The following is a 20,355-nucleotide window of genomic DNA, read 5'->3' on the forward strand; positions in this document are numbered from 1 at the left end:
CAAATTATCGCCTCAGACTGAATTAGATGTATCCGATGAAGAAGGCTAGTATTTACCAGTGTAACAAAATCCTGACCTCATGAGCAGAACTCCATATCTCCACTAGAGAAGGATGGGAATGCTGCTTCAATGGAGATTTTTTTACTGAAGTATGTAATGACAGGACCAAAATTCAGTCAATGGTGTGTGAAACTGCTGTTTAAGCCTGTTCATGTGACTGAAAAGGCTTTGGATTGGTTGCAGGCTGTGGTTGATCAGTGGATTGGTGAATTATGCATGTTGAATTAATGACTTACTGCTCAGCAGTCTGGAACTTGACAACGGCCTTCTTATCCACGGGCTAAGACACAGCAGATCTGTGCTCTAGAAAGTGGAGGAGGCAAACATGGTGATCAATAGCAACGTTCTGCTCTCAGTCATTTTTTTTGTTTGATCATGATCTGTGTGTTGCGTGTGTGAAATATGAATGTTCCCTTCTCCATATGTAATGTATGAGCTTGCTGAAACATCTTCCTGGGGACAGCGCTGAAGTCTACTACCTTTAAATGTTCACAGTCCTAACCTGTCTAATCTTTCTGGGCACCCTGCTAGCTTTAACATTTATTACTTGTTAACTGGTGGGCACCTAAGTACTTGACATTCCTCTGTAGGGTCTCATAGCCTTTTTGCCCTGAAGCACCTCAGCTAAGCCTGTCTGATACCTGCACCTATCTGAGTATAGGCAGCGCTGGCCCAGCCTTATTCCATTGTGTTTGAGTGTGTTGGTCTGTTGGATGCAAGAGGGAATCCTCCAGTTGTAGAAAGCCAGACAGCTGATGACTCTCCCTCAGCCCTCCAGGTGCTGCTGGACCAGTCCACCAAGGCCAACTCTCCCCTGAAGGGCCATGAGCGGACAGTGCAGTACCTCCAGAGACTCGGTAAGCTTTGCTAGATCTTAAAGAAATAAACCAGACCAAGTTCTCTGCTCAGGCTGAATTTGATGTGTCGGATGAAGAAGGCCAATATTTGCCAAATCACCTGCCAGTGTAGCAAGACCCTGCCCTCATCAGCAGAGCTCCATATCTCTGCTGGGGGAAGATGGGCATGTGGGAATGCTGCCTCAATGGAGGTTTTGGACTAAAGGATGTAATACAAATAACAGGGCTTATAGGGAAAAAGAGGGTTAGGGGCAGACCACTCAACCTAACCAAATGCTTTACCAAATATAATAATTATCCTAATAAAAATGTCAGCACAGTTGAAATACATTTTAGATTCATAATAAATAAAGAAATACTACAGTAAATTTTGGACTTTACCTTGGGGAAAAAAAGTTCACCAGCTGAAATCCTATCACCAGCATGCTTCTTAGACACATTCTTGTTACCTTGTCCACTCATTTTTACAGCAATGCAGACAATTTAGTGAAAATAGCACGACAATTGAGGAGCACCTACCAATTGGCACTTCCAAAACAAAGCACGTGGGACAGCTGAGCATCATGTGTATTCCTCCGCAGACCACCAAGTTCGGTTGTGTTACTCCGTGACGCAAAACATAAACGCGTCGGGGATGAAATCGTGTATAAACCAACGTGAGGTTTGCGTTATACAGGCATCTTTCCCCTATTTACCAATCACGTATGAGCCAATTCGTGTTTTGGAAACTCGTGTAATAGCAGAGATCACTTTAATTAGAGGACCGAAATTCATTCTACACTGTGTGAAGCCATGGTTTAAGCCAGTTCGTGTGCGTGATAAAAAGGCTTTGAGATGGTGAAAGGCTGCAGTTGCCCAGTAGATTGGCGAGGTCACATCACAAAACCATCTTTACACATTCCACCATCCCCAAGCTGTTGACTGGCCCAGCACCTAGGACTAAGCTTGTTTCTGCTTGGCTGTTTCTCTTGAATTTTCTTTTTTTTTTTTTAAATGTGTGAAAAGTAAATCATTGCTCATCTAATTGATTTGACTTCTAAAACTATTAGTTTACATGAGAAGCTCAGTGGAATCAACATTTCCCAGCAGCCATATTACCCTGCAACTCACAAATGGAAGCCCACTGAAGCTAAGCAGGTGTGAGCCTGGTCAGTACCTGGATGGGAGACCTCCTGGGAAAAACTAAGGTTTCTTCTGGAAGCGGTATTAGTTGGGCCAGCAGGGGGCGCTCACCCTGCGGTCTTTGTGGGTCCTAATGCCCAAGTATGGTGACGGGGACACTATACTGTAAACAGGCGCCGTCCTTCGGATGAAACGTAAAACTGTGGTCCTGACTCTCTGTGGTCATTAAAAATCCCAGGGAGTTTCTCGAAAAGGGTAGGGGTGTAACCCTGGCATCCTGGCCAAATTTCACATTGGCCCTTACCAATCATGGCCTTCTAATAATCCCCATCTATGAATTGGCTTCATTACTCTGCTCTCCCCCACTGATAGCTGATGTGTGGTGAGCGTACTGGTGCACTATGGCTGCCGTCGCATCATCCAGGTGTGGGCTGCACATTGGTGGAGTCCCCATTACCTGTAAAGTGCTTTGAGTGGAGTGTCCAGAAAAGCACTATATAAGTGTAAGCAATTAGTATTTCACAAAGCAGATGATGATTCATTATAAAGAGTGATTACAAAGGAAGTAATGGAATTAAATGGGAATTTTTGTGGAGTTAGAATTTACTCCGGATATTTTTGTTCGACTCACCTGATTTAGAATACCCAATTGTTATGTTATTTTATATTGTTATTGTTAAACTCTGACTATTTTTCTCTTTCCTCAGGGATGGAAAATCTTGGAATTATCTTTGAGTTTTCTCCCTGGGTGCTGAAAAACTGCCCTGAGGATGGCTTAAAGGTAAGATTGCAAAAATTGCCACTTTTTCTGTGATTTTAATCTTAAGAATTTAAAATTCATTTTTTGAGGAGTAGAATTTGCTAAACAATTTAAACATCCTTAAATTGCCTATTCATATTTTTAATAAAAACCATTGGAATGTCTGCAGTTGTCTTAAGTCCATGTATATGCTATTTTCCTTTATCAGTTTTACATAGAGTGGCTATCAAAAGTATTCATCCCCCTTTTTATATTTTATTGGGTTTCAATATGGAATCTTAAAGTATTTAACAGTTTTTACTGTTGAATGAAAGAAACCACTTTTTAAGTGTAAAAGTGAAAATGAATTTCTAAATGTGCAAAGCTGGTAGAAACTTATCCAAGAAGACACATGGTTGTAATTTTTGCAAAAAGTGCCTCTACCACTCAAACGGGGTGAATACTTACACAATCCGTTACTTTCCATTTTATATTTTTAATTAATTTAGGAGGATCTGTAGAATTTTGTTTTCAATTTGATATTATGGAGTGGTTTGTGTTGATCAATGGCAAACAATGCCATTGTGATTTTATTTTGTAATTCTCCCTTTGAGTGTGGCAGTGTGCTCTGTAATCTGTGACCTTCCAGGCCTGAGCGGAATGGAAATGCGCAGTCCTTTCGGGATGTCTTCACGTCCTCTGACTGTCTCTGTGATTCGTGCGCCTTGGTTTTTGTCTCAGATCTTCACCGAAGACCTGACAGAGGTGGAGACTCTGCCCAGAGAGAAGATCTTGAACTTCCTGAAGGAGGGATTCAAAGAGCTTGCTATACCCTATCTGGTGAGACCAAGGAGACCGCAAGAAGCCTGTCAGCACCCCTGGTGCTTATTTACATTTTGGCAACGGTTGTTCCTGATTTTAAAAACTGAACAGTGCTGGAATGGAACTTTAGAGTGGAAGACACATGCGAGTCTGGTTAAGTCATTTTTCCTGTGCCTTGTGTTTACCTTTTCATATGTGTGGAAATTCTGTTTACCTGCATGTAGATCTTAGGATTCTCCATATGTTTGCAAAACAGGACTCCCTGCATCGGTTTCAGTTCTTCCGAGCCAGGTTGTCTTTGGCAGCACTGTACACTGTAGTGCCAGGGTTGATTTGAAGTTGACGTTTCTGTGGAGGAGATGGAAAAATATGGTATATTCAACCTCTATTAATTCAGAATAGAATTGAAATAAGACGTCTTGCCCTGTTTATTAAATGACCATCATGCTTTGGAATTTAACAAAGTTAAACAGTAGGTAAGAAAGATATATTTTTCAAGAAATTTAAAAATAACAATGTGTGTACAGTAAGAAACAAAGCAAAAAGGTAGAATAACTGTCTTTGCACCAAAGTACAAAGCCAGGTATTGCTGGTTTAATTGCAGCATTTCAATATTAAAATAAACAAAAGAGGGAAATAACGTTGGAGCTCTGTGCTGGTACAGTGGTGTATTAATGAATAATAGAATACTAGAATTCTAAACTGCAATGATACAGAAGTACCTGATTTGACTTTTTCTTTGGTAACACAGATTGTTGCTGTACCAAAAGAGCCTCAGCTCTGTTTGAGTAATAAAGGTTTCCATCCATCCATTTTTTAACTGTTTTATCCAGTACAGCATCCCAAGGGGTGCTGGAGCCTATCCCAGCATGCAGCAGGTGCAAGGCAGGATACAGCCTGGATGGGATGCTAGTCCATCCCAGGGCAGATATAGACACAAACACACACACACCATGTTCGGTTTTCCCAGAAGCCACGTAACCTACCAGTATGTGTTTGGACTAGAGCACCCAGAGGAAACTCATGGGAACGCTGGGAGAACTTACAAGCACCATGCGGATAGCACCCCAAGCCTGGAATTGGACCCAGCGCCCCAGGACCCGAGAGACGGCAATGCTAACCACTGTGCCGCCCTGGAATAAAGATTTTCCCGTCTCTGAATGTCTCCCCTTTCACATGCAGGAGCACATTATTTCTGTGTGGGAAGAGGAGGAGCCTGAATTCCACAACTGCCTGATCGAGCTGTACCTGGAGCGAGTGCAGGCCTTGATGAAGGAATACCTGAACTCCCTGCCGGAGGGTAAGGACAGAAATCCGATCGCTTCCTGGACAGCCTGTGTGCTTGACAAGAACATAAGAAAGGTTGTAAACAAGAGGAAGCCACGTGGCTCATCTAACCCATTTGGTCGTGCAGAGCAGGGTTTCCCTATCCAGGTCCCGGAGGTTCACACACCCGATGGGTTTCATTCCTGCTGAGCCTCATTACCGAGTTGAAGCCTTAACTGAAAAAAGTTTTGCGATTTGGAATATTGGCAAGAGTTCTGCTACTCAAAAAGTCTGAAGTTTTTAGAAGGCAAGTTAGAATGAAAGGCAGCAGTTAAAGGCAACCTCCAACATGTCTAAGAAAGCAGCCAAATAGTTCAAATTAATTCTGTTATTGGGTCAGTTGAGGATTGAGTTGTGTAACTGAGGATTCAGCTGGAGCAACAACCAGCCACTGTGTTTGGGGGGGGCCTCCAGGGAATATTGGGTTAGGATGCTCCTTCTGCAGTTCAGCAAATCAACAGCTTTTCTGTGTTCCTATGTGAGAGGTTTGTACTTAGTCTTTTTCTGTGCTAAACTAACTAGATAGTCAGACTTTAGAAGCTGTTTTAGTAGATGCAGGGGAACCTTCAATAGTCTCAGTGCGCATAAATGCTCTCAGACACTGGTGTCATTGCCGAACATTGTGGAAAAAGCGTTAAATATAATGGTGACGTTTCCCCAACAGTTTTTGTTTTGAGAGGTCTTTTCAAAACAGAAGTCAGAATGGTGAGGTAAATCTGTCCAAATGTTACAGTTGATTAGTGTCTGAAGATGACTCAACTTTTAAAATGGGGAAAAAAAACCCAAACAGGATCCACACCTCTCCTTACACAGATAAATGGGAATGATGTTCATGCAGTGCAGTGCAGTCCACCAGTTTGACAGTAGGGAGTACTAACCCTCCGTCTCTTCCCCAGATGAGACCCCGGTGCCTGCTGGCCAGGAGGAGGGGGAGCTGGGGGAATTTCGCAACAAGCTGCTGAAGTTCCTCGAGTCCTCCACGCGCTATGAACCCGAGCGGCTCATCAGTGACTTCCCCTTTGATGGTGAGGGCTGCTCCACGCGCGGCTCAGCGCCCCCCCATCCGTTGACCTGGCAGTGATCCCGTCTGCTCTGTGTGTCACTGGCCTCAGAACAGTTCCCGGGTCTTTCGAGTTTTCCCGTAATTCACTGTCTTCTTATTTTAACTGTGGCTCCTGTTAGTAAATTGGAAAGTGCTGCCCGAAATCCATGAGTCGTCTACCGGAAAGGTCAGACAAGCATTAACATTCCAACATAGCCACATGGCAGTGTGACTTTCTGTTGTTTGTTGGCAACATTTGCACTTAATGCTATCATTCTTCAGTGAAATCCCTGTGTTGCTCTTTTCCTTTCGCCTTTCACATTTCAAGAGCGGCAAGATGCATTCTGGGAGTTGGAGGGAACGTCCCAAACTCAAAGAACGGGCTGAAAGAACTTAACCTTTTCACTCTTGAACAGGGACGACTACAACTTGTAGTACAAGGGGACCTGATACAAATATTCAGTCCAAGTCAACCCAGCGTATTTGTTCGGAATGAACAGTGACGGGTAAACAGGAGGGCATAAGTAGAAACTACATGGAAGTACATTTAAAACTGAGAGCAGGAGGCATGTCTTTACACAAATGGTTGTGGGAGAGTGGAACAGACTTCTCAGCCATGATATTGAAGCTGATGCCCCTTTTCTTTAACAAACAGCTGGATGCAAATGTGGGAGTAATTAGTAATTAGTAACTAAAAAATGGCTAGTTAGGCTGAATAGCCTCCTGTTGTCTGTAATCAGTTCTTACGTTCTTGCTTTGCAGGGCTGCTGGAGGAGCGAGCTCTGCTGCTGGGCCGCATGGGCAAACACGAGCAAGCCCTGTTCATCTACGTGCACATTCTCAAAGATATCCGCATGGCCGAGGAGTGAGTACCTCATCAAACCTAAGACTACAGCCTGCTTATATCCCTTTCACTCCTTGCAGTTACAGCTGAAATTGCAATAGGTTCCTTTTTGATGGCGTCCACTTGTCCTGGGAGCTTGCAGACATAATCCCTTAGTCTGAAGAAGCCTTGGGAGACCGAGAGAAAACAAACATCTTAAGGGAAGAGTTTAACATGACGAACAATGCTGTATTTATGAATTGCCAGTAGATTAATGAGGCAGGATCTCTGCAGTCTAATTAAAATGCACTGCTGTGGGCAGGAGTGCAGTGCTGAAACATTTTGTGCTGCATATTGCATCCTCAGACAGTGGTGTCATTGCCGAACGCTGGCAGTCAACTAACGCTAGTCCCTTAAGCTTCTTGGTGTGTTCCAAGGTTTTCCGTATACATTGCAATGGCCCATGGTGGAAGCAACCAGTGGAAAAGCTGAGTGACCTGTTTCATGTCCACTCACTGGGAAACGAGGGGAGGGCATTCAGATACCATTTTAAGAAAAACCTGACTCAGTTTCTTTTTCTGCAACAGGGAATCATGTAAAAGGCGTACGATTTGAAACGTTTACTCGCATAGCAAATGAAGGAGAGCCAGTCCTCTAATTTTTAAATGACTTTGTTCAGATTGCTTTTCTAGGAAATACTCCTTGAAAGTGCATTAACACCATATCAGAAATGGCAAAAATACATTGTTGATGTACATTTTAACAGTCTAGCCAGGTTTTTAACTCAGTTCAGACAGAATGTTTGCTGTTCCCCTTTTGAATCAGTTTGCTATAAGAAATTGGTTTACAATAGGAGATTTTCGTTTTGTAGATGTTGATGAGGTTTTGAAAAGCAGCAGGGGGTGTGATATTCTTTGTTTATTTGAAAGCTGAACGGCCTATCTTGTTGTGCATGCCTTTGTTGACTCTATAGGAAGGCTTCAGTTAAAGGAATTACATTACAGATGATTCCAGCCTGCTTGATAATACCCTCTGTCACGGTTTAATTAAAACTGATTGACAGTGCTCATTGAAGGTTTGCCTGCCAGTTTGATTGGAGACTCAGTGACTAATACCAGTGCTGTCTTCCTCGCTCAGGTACTGCCACCGGCATTACGACAGGGTGACTGATGGAAACAAGGACGTGAGTATTGCTCGAGAGCAGCACATGAATTTAGGCCATTCAAGATATTTTTTTTGCACCCCATTTGAAACTGCCAGTTGTTTTGAGACTACTCCCCAGATGGGACTCCTATACAGCTCAGGAGAGAACGAGGAACGCCACCACCTGCCGGGTCAGTTGTGGTTTGACATGCCGTTAGCACCTCAGTCCCTAACAAGAAAGTTTGGGTTAATTGGAGGCACAGCTCTTCTCTTCAACGCAAGCCTGACTGACAAATACCTGTTGTGTCTCAGCGATGGTTTGCCAGTTGTGCTCCACCCTTGGTGAATCCCTTTGACCTTTGACCCAGACCTTTGATTGCAAGGTGAGGTCATTGGGGACTCCCTACTGTATGAGCCACTTGAAAGACCTATTATTAACTTGTCTTGATAAAGGCAGAATGGAGAACCTAAGATATTAAAATGTTGTTCACATTTGTGCTTTCAGTGTGTCCACTGCCAGGAGGGCTTAGCAACAGATTGAATCTCTGTAACTGGTCACTCCAGTTGCTTGACTGTTGATGTTGCAGTAATGTGCAGTGTAGGGTTAAGGCAGACCAGTACAGTAATCTTGCCTTGACATCTGCTTGTCATTTTCTCCCACAAGTGAAAGCGTTGTTTCTTAATTGGATATTAATTTTGGTGGGGCCGCAATTCACCACTGAAATCCTGAGCAGACTTTGCAAGTCCATGGCTGGTGTAAAGAGATCATTTCTAATTTTGGCCATTTGAGAAGTGGAACAGTGTTGTAGGCAAAGAGACCTTGGTGACAAATCTTCGTGGGAGAGGAAATTGTATGAAAAATAAGCCGTGTGTGCTGTTCCTGTCTAGGTCTATCTGTCGCTGCTTCGAATGTACCTATCCCCACCTGACGTGCACTGCCTGGGACCAATCAAAATGGAGCTTTTGGAGCCACAGGCCAATCTGCAGGCAGCTCTGCAAGTGCTGGAGCTTCACCACAGCAAGCTGAACACCACTAAGGTACCGAGACTAGGGGAGCACCTTGGGGACCAGGCAAGGGTTTCTGACACCTAGTGAGGCATCCTGCTCAAGAAGTGTAGCTAGACTCATTTCTTACATTCATATAGAGTTTTCATGTCTAAGGATCAAGGATGTTGGATGGAGCCCCCTGGAGCACAGTGTCCCTGTACACTATGCTCAGGAACTGGTTTGGAAATTCAGGTCTTAGAGATTTCCTTGGTTTGCTCCTAGTTTTTCTTGGTTTGCTAAAGACTAACTGTGCAGACTTAACCCTTCAGTCAAAATTAATCTACAAAAAATAAAACCCCACATTATACCTGTGTAGCCTGAGGTCAGCTTTGCTTATTTTCTGTACATGGGTATAGTGTGTCAGTGGCCTAACTGAACCAATCATTAGCTTAATAGGTTCAGTCAAACACTTCTCAAAGCTCTTCAGCTCTTGGTGATTTAAAGAGATGTAAAAAACAGTCAGATCCAGTCTCACCTAGGCTGGACTGCACACCACTGATGTGACCAGACGAATCCAGTTGAAGCACAGCATTTTCACAGTCTCTCCTTCTGCATTGTCCTTCACAATGTACCTTTTTTTATAGTGCTGGTTGAAAACGAGGTTTGGCTGATGAACCCCAAACTGCGTCTTCAGCTGGCATCGCCTGCAAGCTGTGGAACTGAATGGTGTGCGATGATCTTGTTGTAACAGGCGATTAATCTGCTCCCGGCGAACACCCAGATCCGAGAGATCCGCGTGTTTCTGGAGAGCGTCCTGGAGGAGAACGCCAAGAAGAAACGCTTCGACCAGGTCTTGAAGAGCCTGCTGCATGCGGAGTTCCTCAGGGTAGGGGCGCCTCCGTGACCCCTTGACCACAGTGCTTTCCTGCTTTATTCCATTCAGCCGTGTTACCAGTTTGACTGTTAGAACAGTTACAGACATTTTACCTTGCAGCCAGACAAGGGCATCAGGGAATTAATCACCATCTTGAGCCAATGCCAAATGTACAGATTAAGTAATTAGATTAATTTAGCTCAAAGGAAACCGAACCTTTCAATCCACAAGGATAGTAATTTGAGACACCTGTTCTAAAGTAAAATTAAATTGCGGGTATTTTGGATCCTCAACTTGTATCCCATTCTTCAGTACATTACTAACTTTTGCCCTGTACAGCACCTTTTGTGGTGCAGCATGCCTTTCACTGGCCTTTCTGCTTGACTTCAGGTTAAGGAGGAGAGAATTTTCCACCAGCAGGTGAAGTGCATCATTACAGAGGAGAAGACCTGCCGAGTCTGCAAGAAGAAGATTGGGAATAGGTGAGCAGGACGAGACCTTTCCCCTTACCAGCCTTGCTGATTACGTTAATCACCTCACTTTTCAAGCACGTGAGATTCTTTAGTTACCCGCTGGGCATGCTAAGATAAGGGCCAACTGTAGGTTTCGAACTTGGTCAGAAGAACCCATCTCCAGGTAAGGCCACTGCCTGAGAACCTGAAAAGTCCTGTCAATCCTGCAGATGCTCCAGGTAACAGATTAGCCTTCCTATTGGAAATGTACAGTACTTGACACTGTAAAGCCTCTTGTTTTGACTAAAGATAATGTTTAATTAGAAATCCACCATTGCCACTCCCAAAACAAAATCTGAAGGAAAGTAGCTGGAGTGTGGGCTGTGGCACTAGCCAGGCACTATTTACTATTTTCTGGCTGTGATTTGATTTTTCTAAGCAATCAAAAACATTTCAAAAGTTAGACACTTCAACAGAAATATTATTTTTAAAATGGTTTACACTTGGAGGGAAATAAGCTTTTTTTTAAATCTCCTATGACTTGATCATGGTATTTATGTGAATCGGCAGTAGACTTGGTCCTGCCTCTTCAGCTTACTAATGAACAAGTTATTCATGTAGAAGGAATTAGGTCTGGTCAACATTTTAGCCCTGACAATAAGATCATATAGCAGGAAATGTGTTGTTTTTTCACATATTGGGTACTGTGGTGTAAAAGCCTACACAGAGCCATGGCATTTCCCCTCAGGCATTTTTCTGTGCATATTATTTGAAACGAGAAATGAAATAAGATACCTCTAACTCTCAGCTCTCCATAGAAAGATAATGGTTTAATAAATACAATGTATTTATAAAAAATGTCAAACAAAAAATCTGTCATCTATTGCTCTTATTTTATTGAGTCATTATTCCTCCTCTTCAACATGTCTGTCGCTGTTTCTCATGACAGTGCATTTGCCCGGTACCCCAATGGCGTTGTGGTCCATTACTTCTGCTGCAAGGACCGGAGCCTGTGCCCTACTGAGCTGTGAGGGTGATGGGGGCAGCACTCACTCCAGCCCCTGGATTGGCCGAGCGTCGGCAGGGACTGGGCCGGCCGAGGGACTCGAGCTCATCCCAAAAACCAACTCGCTTGCTCGCTCGCTCGCTCGCTCACGCCTGTGAGAGGAACTCCCATGGGACAGTTCGGGAGTCGCGGAGCTACGGATGAATGGGGATGCGAGGTCCACTGCTTTGGTTTTTTAACTGGAATAGTTTTTATGGACGAAGTCGTATACGTTTTACCAATATGTGTTTTCCTCAAAGGAGATGGATGGAGGCGTTCTCTTTGGTAAAGCCCAAGCTACGCCGCCTGCTTTGTGCATACGCTGAAGGCCCTGCATGTCTTGAGCACTGAGATCTTCACTGGAATGTTACATTCTGACTTCAGCCAAGGGCTGAAGGACCCATATTAATCAGCCCTATTGCTGTGTTATGTATTTCTTGTTGGCTTCTTCAGGCATTTTTGATGTCCTTCAGAATTCTCTGTTTAAATGGACTGTGCCCTTCTTTTACTTCTCAAGGTGTTTTTGAAGGCTGATCAATAGATATTTGTTCCAGAACCTGTTTAAAATCTGTCATTGTTTTATAACCTCAGGTAATCCCCATCTGTTGGTGAAGAGAGGGAAATGTGATTTTTGTTGTGCAGCATTCATCTGAAATGTACTTCTAGGTCTGCCTGAATATGCTCTTGCAGTGGTTAAGGATTTAATGATCAATCAAAACAGCTTTCGAATTTAAAATCACAGTTCCCTGTTACATTAGAATTTATAAGACCTTTTCTAAGGTGAGCAAGCTTAACTCGAAAGGACTGCTTGAGCAATCAGCTTGCCCCTGATGCCTGAAGATAAATGTAGAAGAAATGGCTACCACAAGTATCTGCAGCCCTGCTCGTGGTTAGTCCCACACCATCATGTTTAAAAGGTAACAATTAAATTAATCAGCTTAATTGATCAATAAGTTAAGTTCCCAAATTTGAAGAAAAGGTGATTAGGGGTGAACCCAAGCTTGCTGGATTAGTGCAGGCTTGGGGACCCTGCAGAAGCTGCTGCTAGAAATCAGTCTGTCTTCAGTTTGCAGTACTAATATCCTAAGATAACATCCAGTGTGTCAGGAGTGTTTCACGTTTAAATGTGTAACGCCTGTTTTTTTTAGTTTACATGGTATGTTCCGTGATGAAACAAATGCAAACACAACCTTGAATTAATTTTTGCACTATTAAAATGGCACAGTGAAAGTTTTTTTTTTGCAATTTGTTGCTCTTAGTGTAGCACATAAACAGTGTGGAAATATCACCTTTTTTACTGCAGGTGTGGGGTGTATTCAATTTCTGGTAATCTTGCAGCTACTTTCTTGCAAACCCTGTACTCTATTTTGGTTTTACCCCTGGTTTTATCTCAATTATACAGATATTTCAAATCCTGAATCTCACTGGTTCTTCTGCTAGGTTGCTTTTTCCATTAGCAAATTATATAGTTCAATGCAGAGTTGCCAATTTTTTCTTTCTCTTTAATGGTGAAAAAAGAAACTTCTACTTGGAACCCTTCATGCTTTAGGATTACATATAATAGATGTATGTACCCTGAATGTGTTTTAGTAATGATTCAGTCTGGTTGAATACTGCATAGTTGTGTATGTTTTATCAAAAATAATCTGCTTCTCTGCTCTGTATTGTACAGTGCAGAATTTTCTTTTATTCTCTACATGATTTTTTTGTATGTTATCGTTCATCTCTGTCGGGTGGAAACCCTGTGTCTGCTGGTGTCCTGTTCCAACAGAGCTCCCAGTGGCCTCATTCATCAAATGCCAGGCTCAAATCAAGGTTGTACTGTAAACACCTACTGTATACCTACTTAAAGTGATAGAAATGTAGCAACTGTGCAATATCCAGCTGTCTGAGAACTGAAAGTTACAAAATAGTTCTGCCTTATTTAATCATTAGTTCAGTACAAAGCTTGAGCACTGATGAGCTCCGTTTGAGAGGAACACTCTAGAACCACCAGGAGCAGGACTGGGAAGCCCTGTTTATACACTCCGAGTGGTGAACTGGCCTCACGAAATAATGGAATGCAGCAACAAAATTTAAGAAAACAGTTTATTTATTTAAAAAGCTCTCTCAAAAAAGAAGCTTTTGATTTTAGACTATCTCGCCTTTGTAAAAAAAGTAAAACATTTAAACATCTAAGGAAAGGTGTGTTAACGGATCTATTGCACTTTTGAAAAAATATTTTTTAAGCTCTTGACTAATATTATTTGCCTTATAGAACATTTATTTTCTGGCACATCTGTCAGTCCTACTGATAACCCATTTTAGCGCAGGACGTCCTGAACTAAAGGTTTAATTTGACGTCTCTGGTCTGTCAGGTGTCCTTTTCATTAATTGCACATACTGTATATCATTCTATGGTTGTTACAGACAGAGAACTTTTTACAAAGGTGTTGTAGTATAAAAGGTTTGGGAAGATTGTATAAAGTTTATTTTTAGGTCTGTATTCAAAATGCCTTTGTTCACTAACACAACCGGTCTGAATAGCACGGTACAAATTGTAAAAAATAAAGTTTGAAAGTGATAAAGTAACCTTTATGTGTCTAGATGTCTGCCTCTGGGGTATCTGTTGTTGTTGGAGGCTAAAACGAAAGACTCCATATACCCCGTTTAATATTTGCAAATGTAGATTCACTTTACTAAAGTAACAATGGGATTTGATTCCACCTTTTGATTACTGATCATTCTTCCTTACTTTTGGCTTTGATTGATTTAAACCATGGAAATTATACAATTACGTTTTTTTTTTCTCAGTTGAATAATATTTATGAAGTGCCTTCCAAACTCAAAGATGCTATTTAGAATGACAAAGAGGAAAAGGAGAAACAATGTAAAAGAAAAATGAGACACGATAACATACAGGATAAACTGTAAGGCAATTAGACATACAGTAAACCTGTGTAAAAAGATGAGTTTCAATTTATTTGAAAAGGGTCAAAGACAAAGAACATTCAATTACAGAAGCAGTGACAGAAAAAGCAGTCTTTGAAGGTCTGCATTAGGAATTCATCTTTTTGCATACCCCAGATTGCTCTCCATGAGAGACACAGGTGGTGAGAGAGAAGTTTAGGGATAGGGTGTCAGGGTCAGTCATTTATACAGCACCCCTGGAATAGTTGGGGTTATGGCCGTTGCTCAGGGGCCCAACGGAGTAGGCTTTCTCTGCTGGCCATGGGATTTGAACCGGCAACCTTCCAGCCACAGGCACAGATCCTTAGCCACAGTGCCACCACTCCGCCCCAATTATATTGAGTATGGGACTTTATAGTCAACCAATGTAAATTATTTTACATACACAAATTATTTTATATTGGGGGGGGAGGAGAGATTTTAAACATACTGTAAATTTGAGTATCATCTGCATAATAATGAAACTGATGACCATATTTGTGTATAATCTGACTGAATGAAAGCATATAAATAAAAAAAACAGCAAAGGGCCCAAGACTGAACCCTGAGGCACACCGTGATTGACTGGGGCCGTGGGGGATTTATGGGGACCAAGGGAAACGAAATGCTGCCTGCCAGTCAGATATATGCGGAAACAGTTAAAATAGTTCATCGATAGACAAGAATGTCTGCAAGCGTTAGAGCAACATTGATTTACTATATCAAAATCTGCACTAAGGTCAAGGAGCTTAAGAATACTTATAGCTTCTAATACTTACAGCAACAAGCAAATCATTCACAACCTCTGACTAGAGCTGTCTCAGTGCTATGATTAATGCAAAAATAGGACTGAAATGGTCCAAATAAATAATTAGCTATCGTATGAACCTGTAATTGATGTGCAACACGTACTATCTTTTTTTTGTGTGCTCAGACACCTATACACTAGGCTGGCTCTTATAGCCTGCTTGTTCGTGAAATGGTTAATGGCACCGTGTCTCAAAATCCAGCTTGTGCTTTGGAAAGTCTATCCACAAACTTTTTGTTTTCTAAAAAAGGCTTTTGAAAGGTTTATGCAAATTTCTGCATGCAAAGATGTGAATTAATATTAATTTCATCTGAGGTTTGGACCAATGCCTTTTAGATTTCTTTTGATATGTGAGCACTGACAGCCCCCAGTTCCCCTCAGTACCTACTCCGATGTCTAATTTTGTGCCATAGATGTGCGTGGCAGATTTACTAACTACAGTACATGCAGAATGTAGGCCATGTGTATATTATGAACGACAGCAGTCTTACAGATCCCAGAGGGAGTGCCCTAACAGCTATTGTCCTTATTCTGTTAAATAATGGATGTTTAATTTATGAGCATGGACTACCTTAGAACTGGGTTTAATAACATTTGGTACTTTGTCAAAGACTTTTTGGAAATGTCATAAATACAGCATAGCATGGTCTTTAAGAAGTGGAAAGTATTTTCTCCTTTACCAAAAGAGACCCACCCATATTCATTTTGAACAGCTATATCAGAGCAATCTGCAGTCAGAATGCTTTATTCAAAACAAACGTTTTACTGCACAATAGGTTTTTAAAACTAAACTCACGAGCGGCGGGGGGGGAATAAATGCAGCGTCCTCTATCTTCAGCGACCTTTTCTCGCGCTGAACATCAGGAATCTGTCAGGCTGTTCAAATCTTGCCTCTGGCCTTTTGTTTTACAAAGCAGTCTTGGATTATCGAAAAACCCTTGGAGATTTTGTACTCTTTATCACTAACTCCTGTTTCATGTTGCTCTCAAGCTCTCATGTTGTTTTCTTCGATTGTCAGGGTAAACCCTCATTTTGTAACCAGGCCCCATTTTTCTCCTACATTATTTTAAAGTTCATCGGGATTAAACACAGGAGGGCACAGCTGTGACAAAGCTCAGAGAAAAACTACCCTTCTATCAGACACCAGTCTATTACAGGGGCTTTTTGACTTCAGGAATTGGCATTTAGACAGATGCAGCCCACAGTATGTAGTACTAACCTACCCCACAGACGAGAGTCCAAGTTGCTTCGGATAATTTAAAACAAGATTCATCAGTCTAACTCAATCAAAACCCAGAGTAGCTGGTCAGTCTTCTGGATGAATCGAAACCTGCAGAGCTGGCTTCTACGAAGAAGGACTTTGTACTTAACCGGGTTTATCCCATTTGAACAGATGTCATTCTGATGACAAGGAAAAAGGTTTTGAAAGGTTTATGGCCATGTAAATGCATTAAGAGTAACAGACTGGAACGGAGGTGAGCACTACTCCAGGGTCACAGGTTCGATTGCAGCCTGGTGCAGCTGCTCTCCACCTATAGGGGGCACCAGTGGAACAAATGCACGATCTACCTGTACGCGTGCAAACTCGTACCAGCAGTCCCGGTTTCCTCCCACCTCAGTTGGTGCTCCATCTAGGATGCTTCCCTGCTAATCTCCAGCTTGGCCACACTCTCACGTGGATGAACAGCCTCCAGATAACAGATGGATGTTAAAGTCTTGCTTTGTTAACATAAGATTCATTAGCATGCTTGGAAGTCACTGAAAACTGGGTATGGGGAATGAAAATGCATTAGGGGGTTTAACACATGGGCACTCAGATGGACGTAACAAAACTGCATCTGCCCCCAAGTTGTGGACGTGGGCAAAGGAATCTTATCTGTGCCAGTATATATTTGGTGGCAGTGAGTCTTGACCTTCTAAAGACAAGGTAATGCACTTGTCTTTGGAGACTAAGACCTGGGGTTTGGGATGGGGGGTTGGCACACTAACACTAAGCCATCACTACACAAAGTCCTCAAGATTTGAATCCAATGAAGACTCTCCAAGATCCTCAGATCTACCTACACCTTATGTAACCACCACTAAGAGGGCATGCAGCAATTTCCTACTTGTTCATTGTGTAAATGTTGGCGTTATCGTAAACATGCAATTTTAAACTGTTTTTGGTTTGTTGTTACATAGCTTCAATAATTTATCAGAATCCAAAATGGTCTGATACTAATACAGTGTATGGTATTTCATACACTTGAGAAACACAACTTGTATTTTTAGTCCCATTTATTCTTAGGTCGTGTTCTGCCTGTAGCAATTTTTAAAGGTCATGTCCTCTTTCTACACTCCTACCTACCTCCTGCCATTTGCTTTCATAAATGTTATGAAGGGCCACAGCTGTGGTAAAGCCTGCTATTATCATTCATCTAGGTACAAGCATTGAAAAATGGAGGAAAATTGCACAAAAACAGGTAATTTAGTGTTTGTATATATATATAAATAAACCTCTGTGCAGTTTGGAAATGACCACAATTATTTGTCACAGATGGAGGTCTTGAATTGGAAAGCTGTTGTGTTCAGTGGCTGAGAGGTAAAATAGTTATACAGCATGTCCTCAGATGACTTATGTGGTCAATTTGCCTACAGGCCCCATTGCTGTGCTGGAAGCAGAAAGAATCAGCTGTATGCGGCTGCCCTTGCTGGGTTTCCACAGACCTTGCAGTCCAAGGAATCAAGAGTCTTTGTTGCAGCCTCATTTTGTCTTGAAAAGGAAAGCAGTCTGTTCACTTCTGTGAACTCTTGTGAAATTCTTACCCTGATCAACCCATCCATACATTTTCTATACCACTTTACCCAATTCAGAGCCTATCTCAGTAAGCAATGGGCACAAGACAGGATACACACCCTGGATAGGACACCAGTCCATCACAGGGCAGAGACACAGACACACCAGGGCTAATTTTCCCAGAAGCGAATGAACCTACCAGTATGCTTTTGGACTGTGGGAGGACATTGGAACATTTGGAGGAAACCCATGCGGGCATAAACTCCGTGCATACATCACCCTGAGAATTGAACCCAGGGCCCCAGAGTTACAAGGCAGCAATGCTAACCACTGCGCCACTGTTACTCCTGTGGGCTAAGCCTCTTGTATGAAATACCCCATGTAATACAAAATATATTGTTTAATCCACACACTTATAATATGCCCTCTATTTAAACAAAAAGCATTACAATGCTCTTTCTGTTCTGAAAGATCTTTAACAGAAAGCAAAAGAAATAAAGCAAAAGGTAGAGGGAATATACTACAGCAAGAAAAAAAAATTAAAAGGACACTCCATTGAACAGATACAAGAATCATATCCCACTCCATTAAGCCACTTGGTGATCTACATGTTCATGAAATGTAATGAATGACACTGACTTCAAAATGAAACCACAGGTCGGTGAAAGAAGCCCCAATGTCTTGTAACAGTTTCCTCTGTTGACCCTGTCAATTGTTCAAAGGGGAAACCAAAAAGAAACTCACCTTCCTTTGGAGGTTACCATAGCCACTATCCGTACTATTGGTACTCTTTATTTGGAGAGCACACATCTAACATCTACAGTACTTACCGAGTGTCATTCCATTTATTGTACTGGCATTCCAGAGGCAGTGTTTTCTGGGAAATTATCCTTTGGCACTTCAGTTAGAAATGCCAGAGATGCCAGTTAGCCTGGGGTTAGTCCACACCAGTAAAGGGGTGGGAAGGGACTCAATCTCTCCGTGTCAAAGCAGAAGAAGAAACAAATGTGCTCGTTTGTTGAATTATTTTTCAACTTCACCACTATTCAGAAGACATCCTGCAGGGAATGCATTAGAGAATAGATACACTAAATAACAATATCTGAAAAGTCCCTTGCTTTTATTAATGAAAGGCTCAAAAATGGTTTGGACATTTCCTGTAGCCTTCAAGCATTGAGAATAGCAGACTTTAATGATTCTTGAGGGACAATGAAGGAAGATCGTGTGCTCCTGAACAGTGAAGTGGTAGAAAATAATTCCTAAAATGGTAAAAAAAATCACAAAACACATTTTAAAGAGCTTCATTTCACAGTCAGAACAGGCTCTGATGTCCTTACAAAGTCACTGTTTCTTAACTCTTAATAAAATGCATGCTTATTTTCCTCAGAATACTTTTGCTTTCCTTTCCTAAAGGAAAAGGGGATTGAATTATTTAAAAGCACATTTGTTTAATCTTGTTGAAAATGAATGAAGTGCTATACGATTCTAGCTGACAGCTTAAAAGTGAATGAATACATTCTGAGCTAATTGGAAACAGCCGGGGTTTGAACGTCTAGATGCTAATCTTGGTGTTTGGGGTTATTAAATGTACAGAATCCTGCCACATTAAAATGAGCAGATGTGGGACAGTGGAAATACTTCTGCTACAAACTAAATGGCTGCCATGGATTCTCCAGTCTCTCTGTCTATTGTTTTTATTACAGAAGCTTATTCCATCCTTTCATTTTCTAACTCCTTCATCCAATTTAGGGTGATGGGGGAGCCTGTGTCTATCCCAGCAAGCAACAGGTTCAAGATGGGATATAACCTGGAGGGGACACACCCACTCACACTATGGCCAGTTTTTCCTGAAGCTAATTAACCTCCATTATGTCTTAAGACTGTAAAAGGAAATCGGAGCACCTGGAGGAAACATACTCGAACACAGGGAAAACATACAAACTCCACACACATAGCCCATTCCCAGATCCAGAACTGAACCCAGGACCCCAATGATCACTGTGCCACCGCAACCCTAACAAGCTTATTGATTCCTTGATTGAACTCCTTACTTCATTACTGTAGGTAAACATTTTCTCTACCTGACCCTTGATTACACAAACACCTTAAATAAGGTTAAAAAGTCACGGTTTAAATGCTCCAGCTGCAGGAATGTCAATGCCTTATTGACTCAAGAGTACTTTTTCATCAATGTGGTGTGTGTGTGGGGGGGGGGGGGGTGGCATCCCATTCTCCAGTGAAGATCTCCTCATAATCTCCAAAGGTACTGTATGTGTTTGCCTTCAAAGACCACAGATGCAACAGTCACTGATGGCCCTACAGATCCCTGATGGGATTTACATTTTTGCTCATCAGAGAAGAGCACATTAGCCCACTGAGTCTACTGCTCAAGCAGTTGTGTCTTTCACCAATTCATGGTGCTTGCTGGGCTTTCTCACAGAGACACCTTGGAACAAAACTGGCAGTAATGCACGCTGGGAATGATCCAGCTTACTGTAAAATGATCCAGTTTATTTTTATTGGGTAAAACTGGAGAATGAGCTGCAGCTCC

General features: G+C 42.1%; 1 protein-coding gene across 3 annotated transcripts in view; it reads left to right on the forward strand.

Moving 5' to 3' along the window:
* vps39 (VPS39 subunit of HOPS complex) overlaps positions 1 to 13,863 on the forward strand; it is a 28,528-nt gene extending 14,665 nt beyond the window's left edge. For all 3 annotated transcript variants that reach the window (XM_088648665.1, XM_088648667.1, XM_088648666.1), the window contains exons 15-25: positions 831 to 917; positions 2,747 to 2,820; positions 3,520 to 3,618; positions 4,783 to 4,900; positions 5,823 to 5,951; positions 6,731 to 6,833; positions 7,929 to 7,974; positions 8,823 to 8,972; positions 9,673 to 9,807; positions 10,186 to 10,277; positions 11,197 to 13,863. In XM_088648665.1, the coding sequence (XP_088504791.1) occupies positions 831 to 917; positions 2,747 to 2,820; positions 3,520 to 3,618; positions 4,783 to 4,900; positions 5,823 to 5,951; positions 6,731 to 6,833; positions 7,929 to 7,974; positions 8,823 to 8,972; positions 9,673 to 9,807; positions 10,186 to 10,277; positions 11,197 to 11,278 (1,115 nt within the window). In that variant the 3' untranslated portion in view covers positions 11,279 to 13,863. The remainder of the gene's footprint in view (positions 1 to 830; positions 918 to 2,746; positions 2,821 to 3,519; positions 3,619 to 4,782; positions 4,901 to 5,822; positions 5,952 to 6,730; positions 6,834 to 7,928; positions 7,975 to 8,822; positions 8,973 to 9,672; positions 9,808 to 10,185; positions 10,278 to 11,196) is intronic.
* The last annotated feature ends 6,492 nt before the right edge of the window (positions 13,864 to 20,355 follow it).

This window comes from Lepisosteus platostomus, chromosome 10 (assembly GCF_059453375.1).
Source record: "Lepisosteus platostomus isolate fLepPlt1 chromosome 10, fLepPlt1.hap1, whole genome shotgun sequence".
Lineage (NCBI taxonomy): Eukaryota > Metazoa > Chordata > Actinopteri > Semionotiformes > Lepisosteidae > Lepisosteus > Lepisosteus platostomus.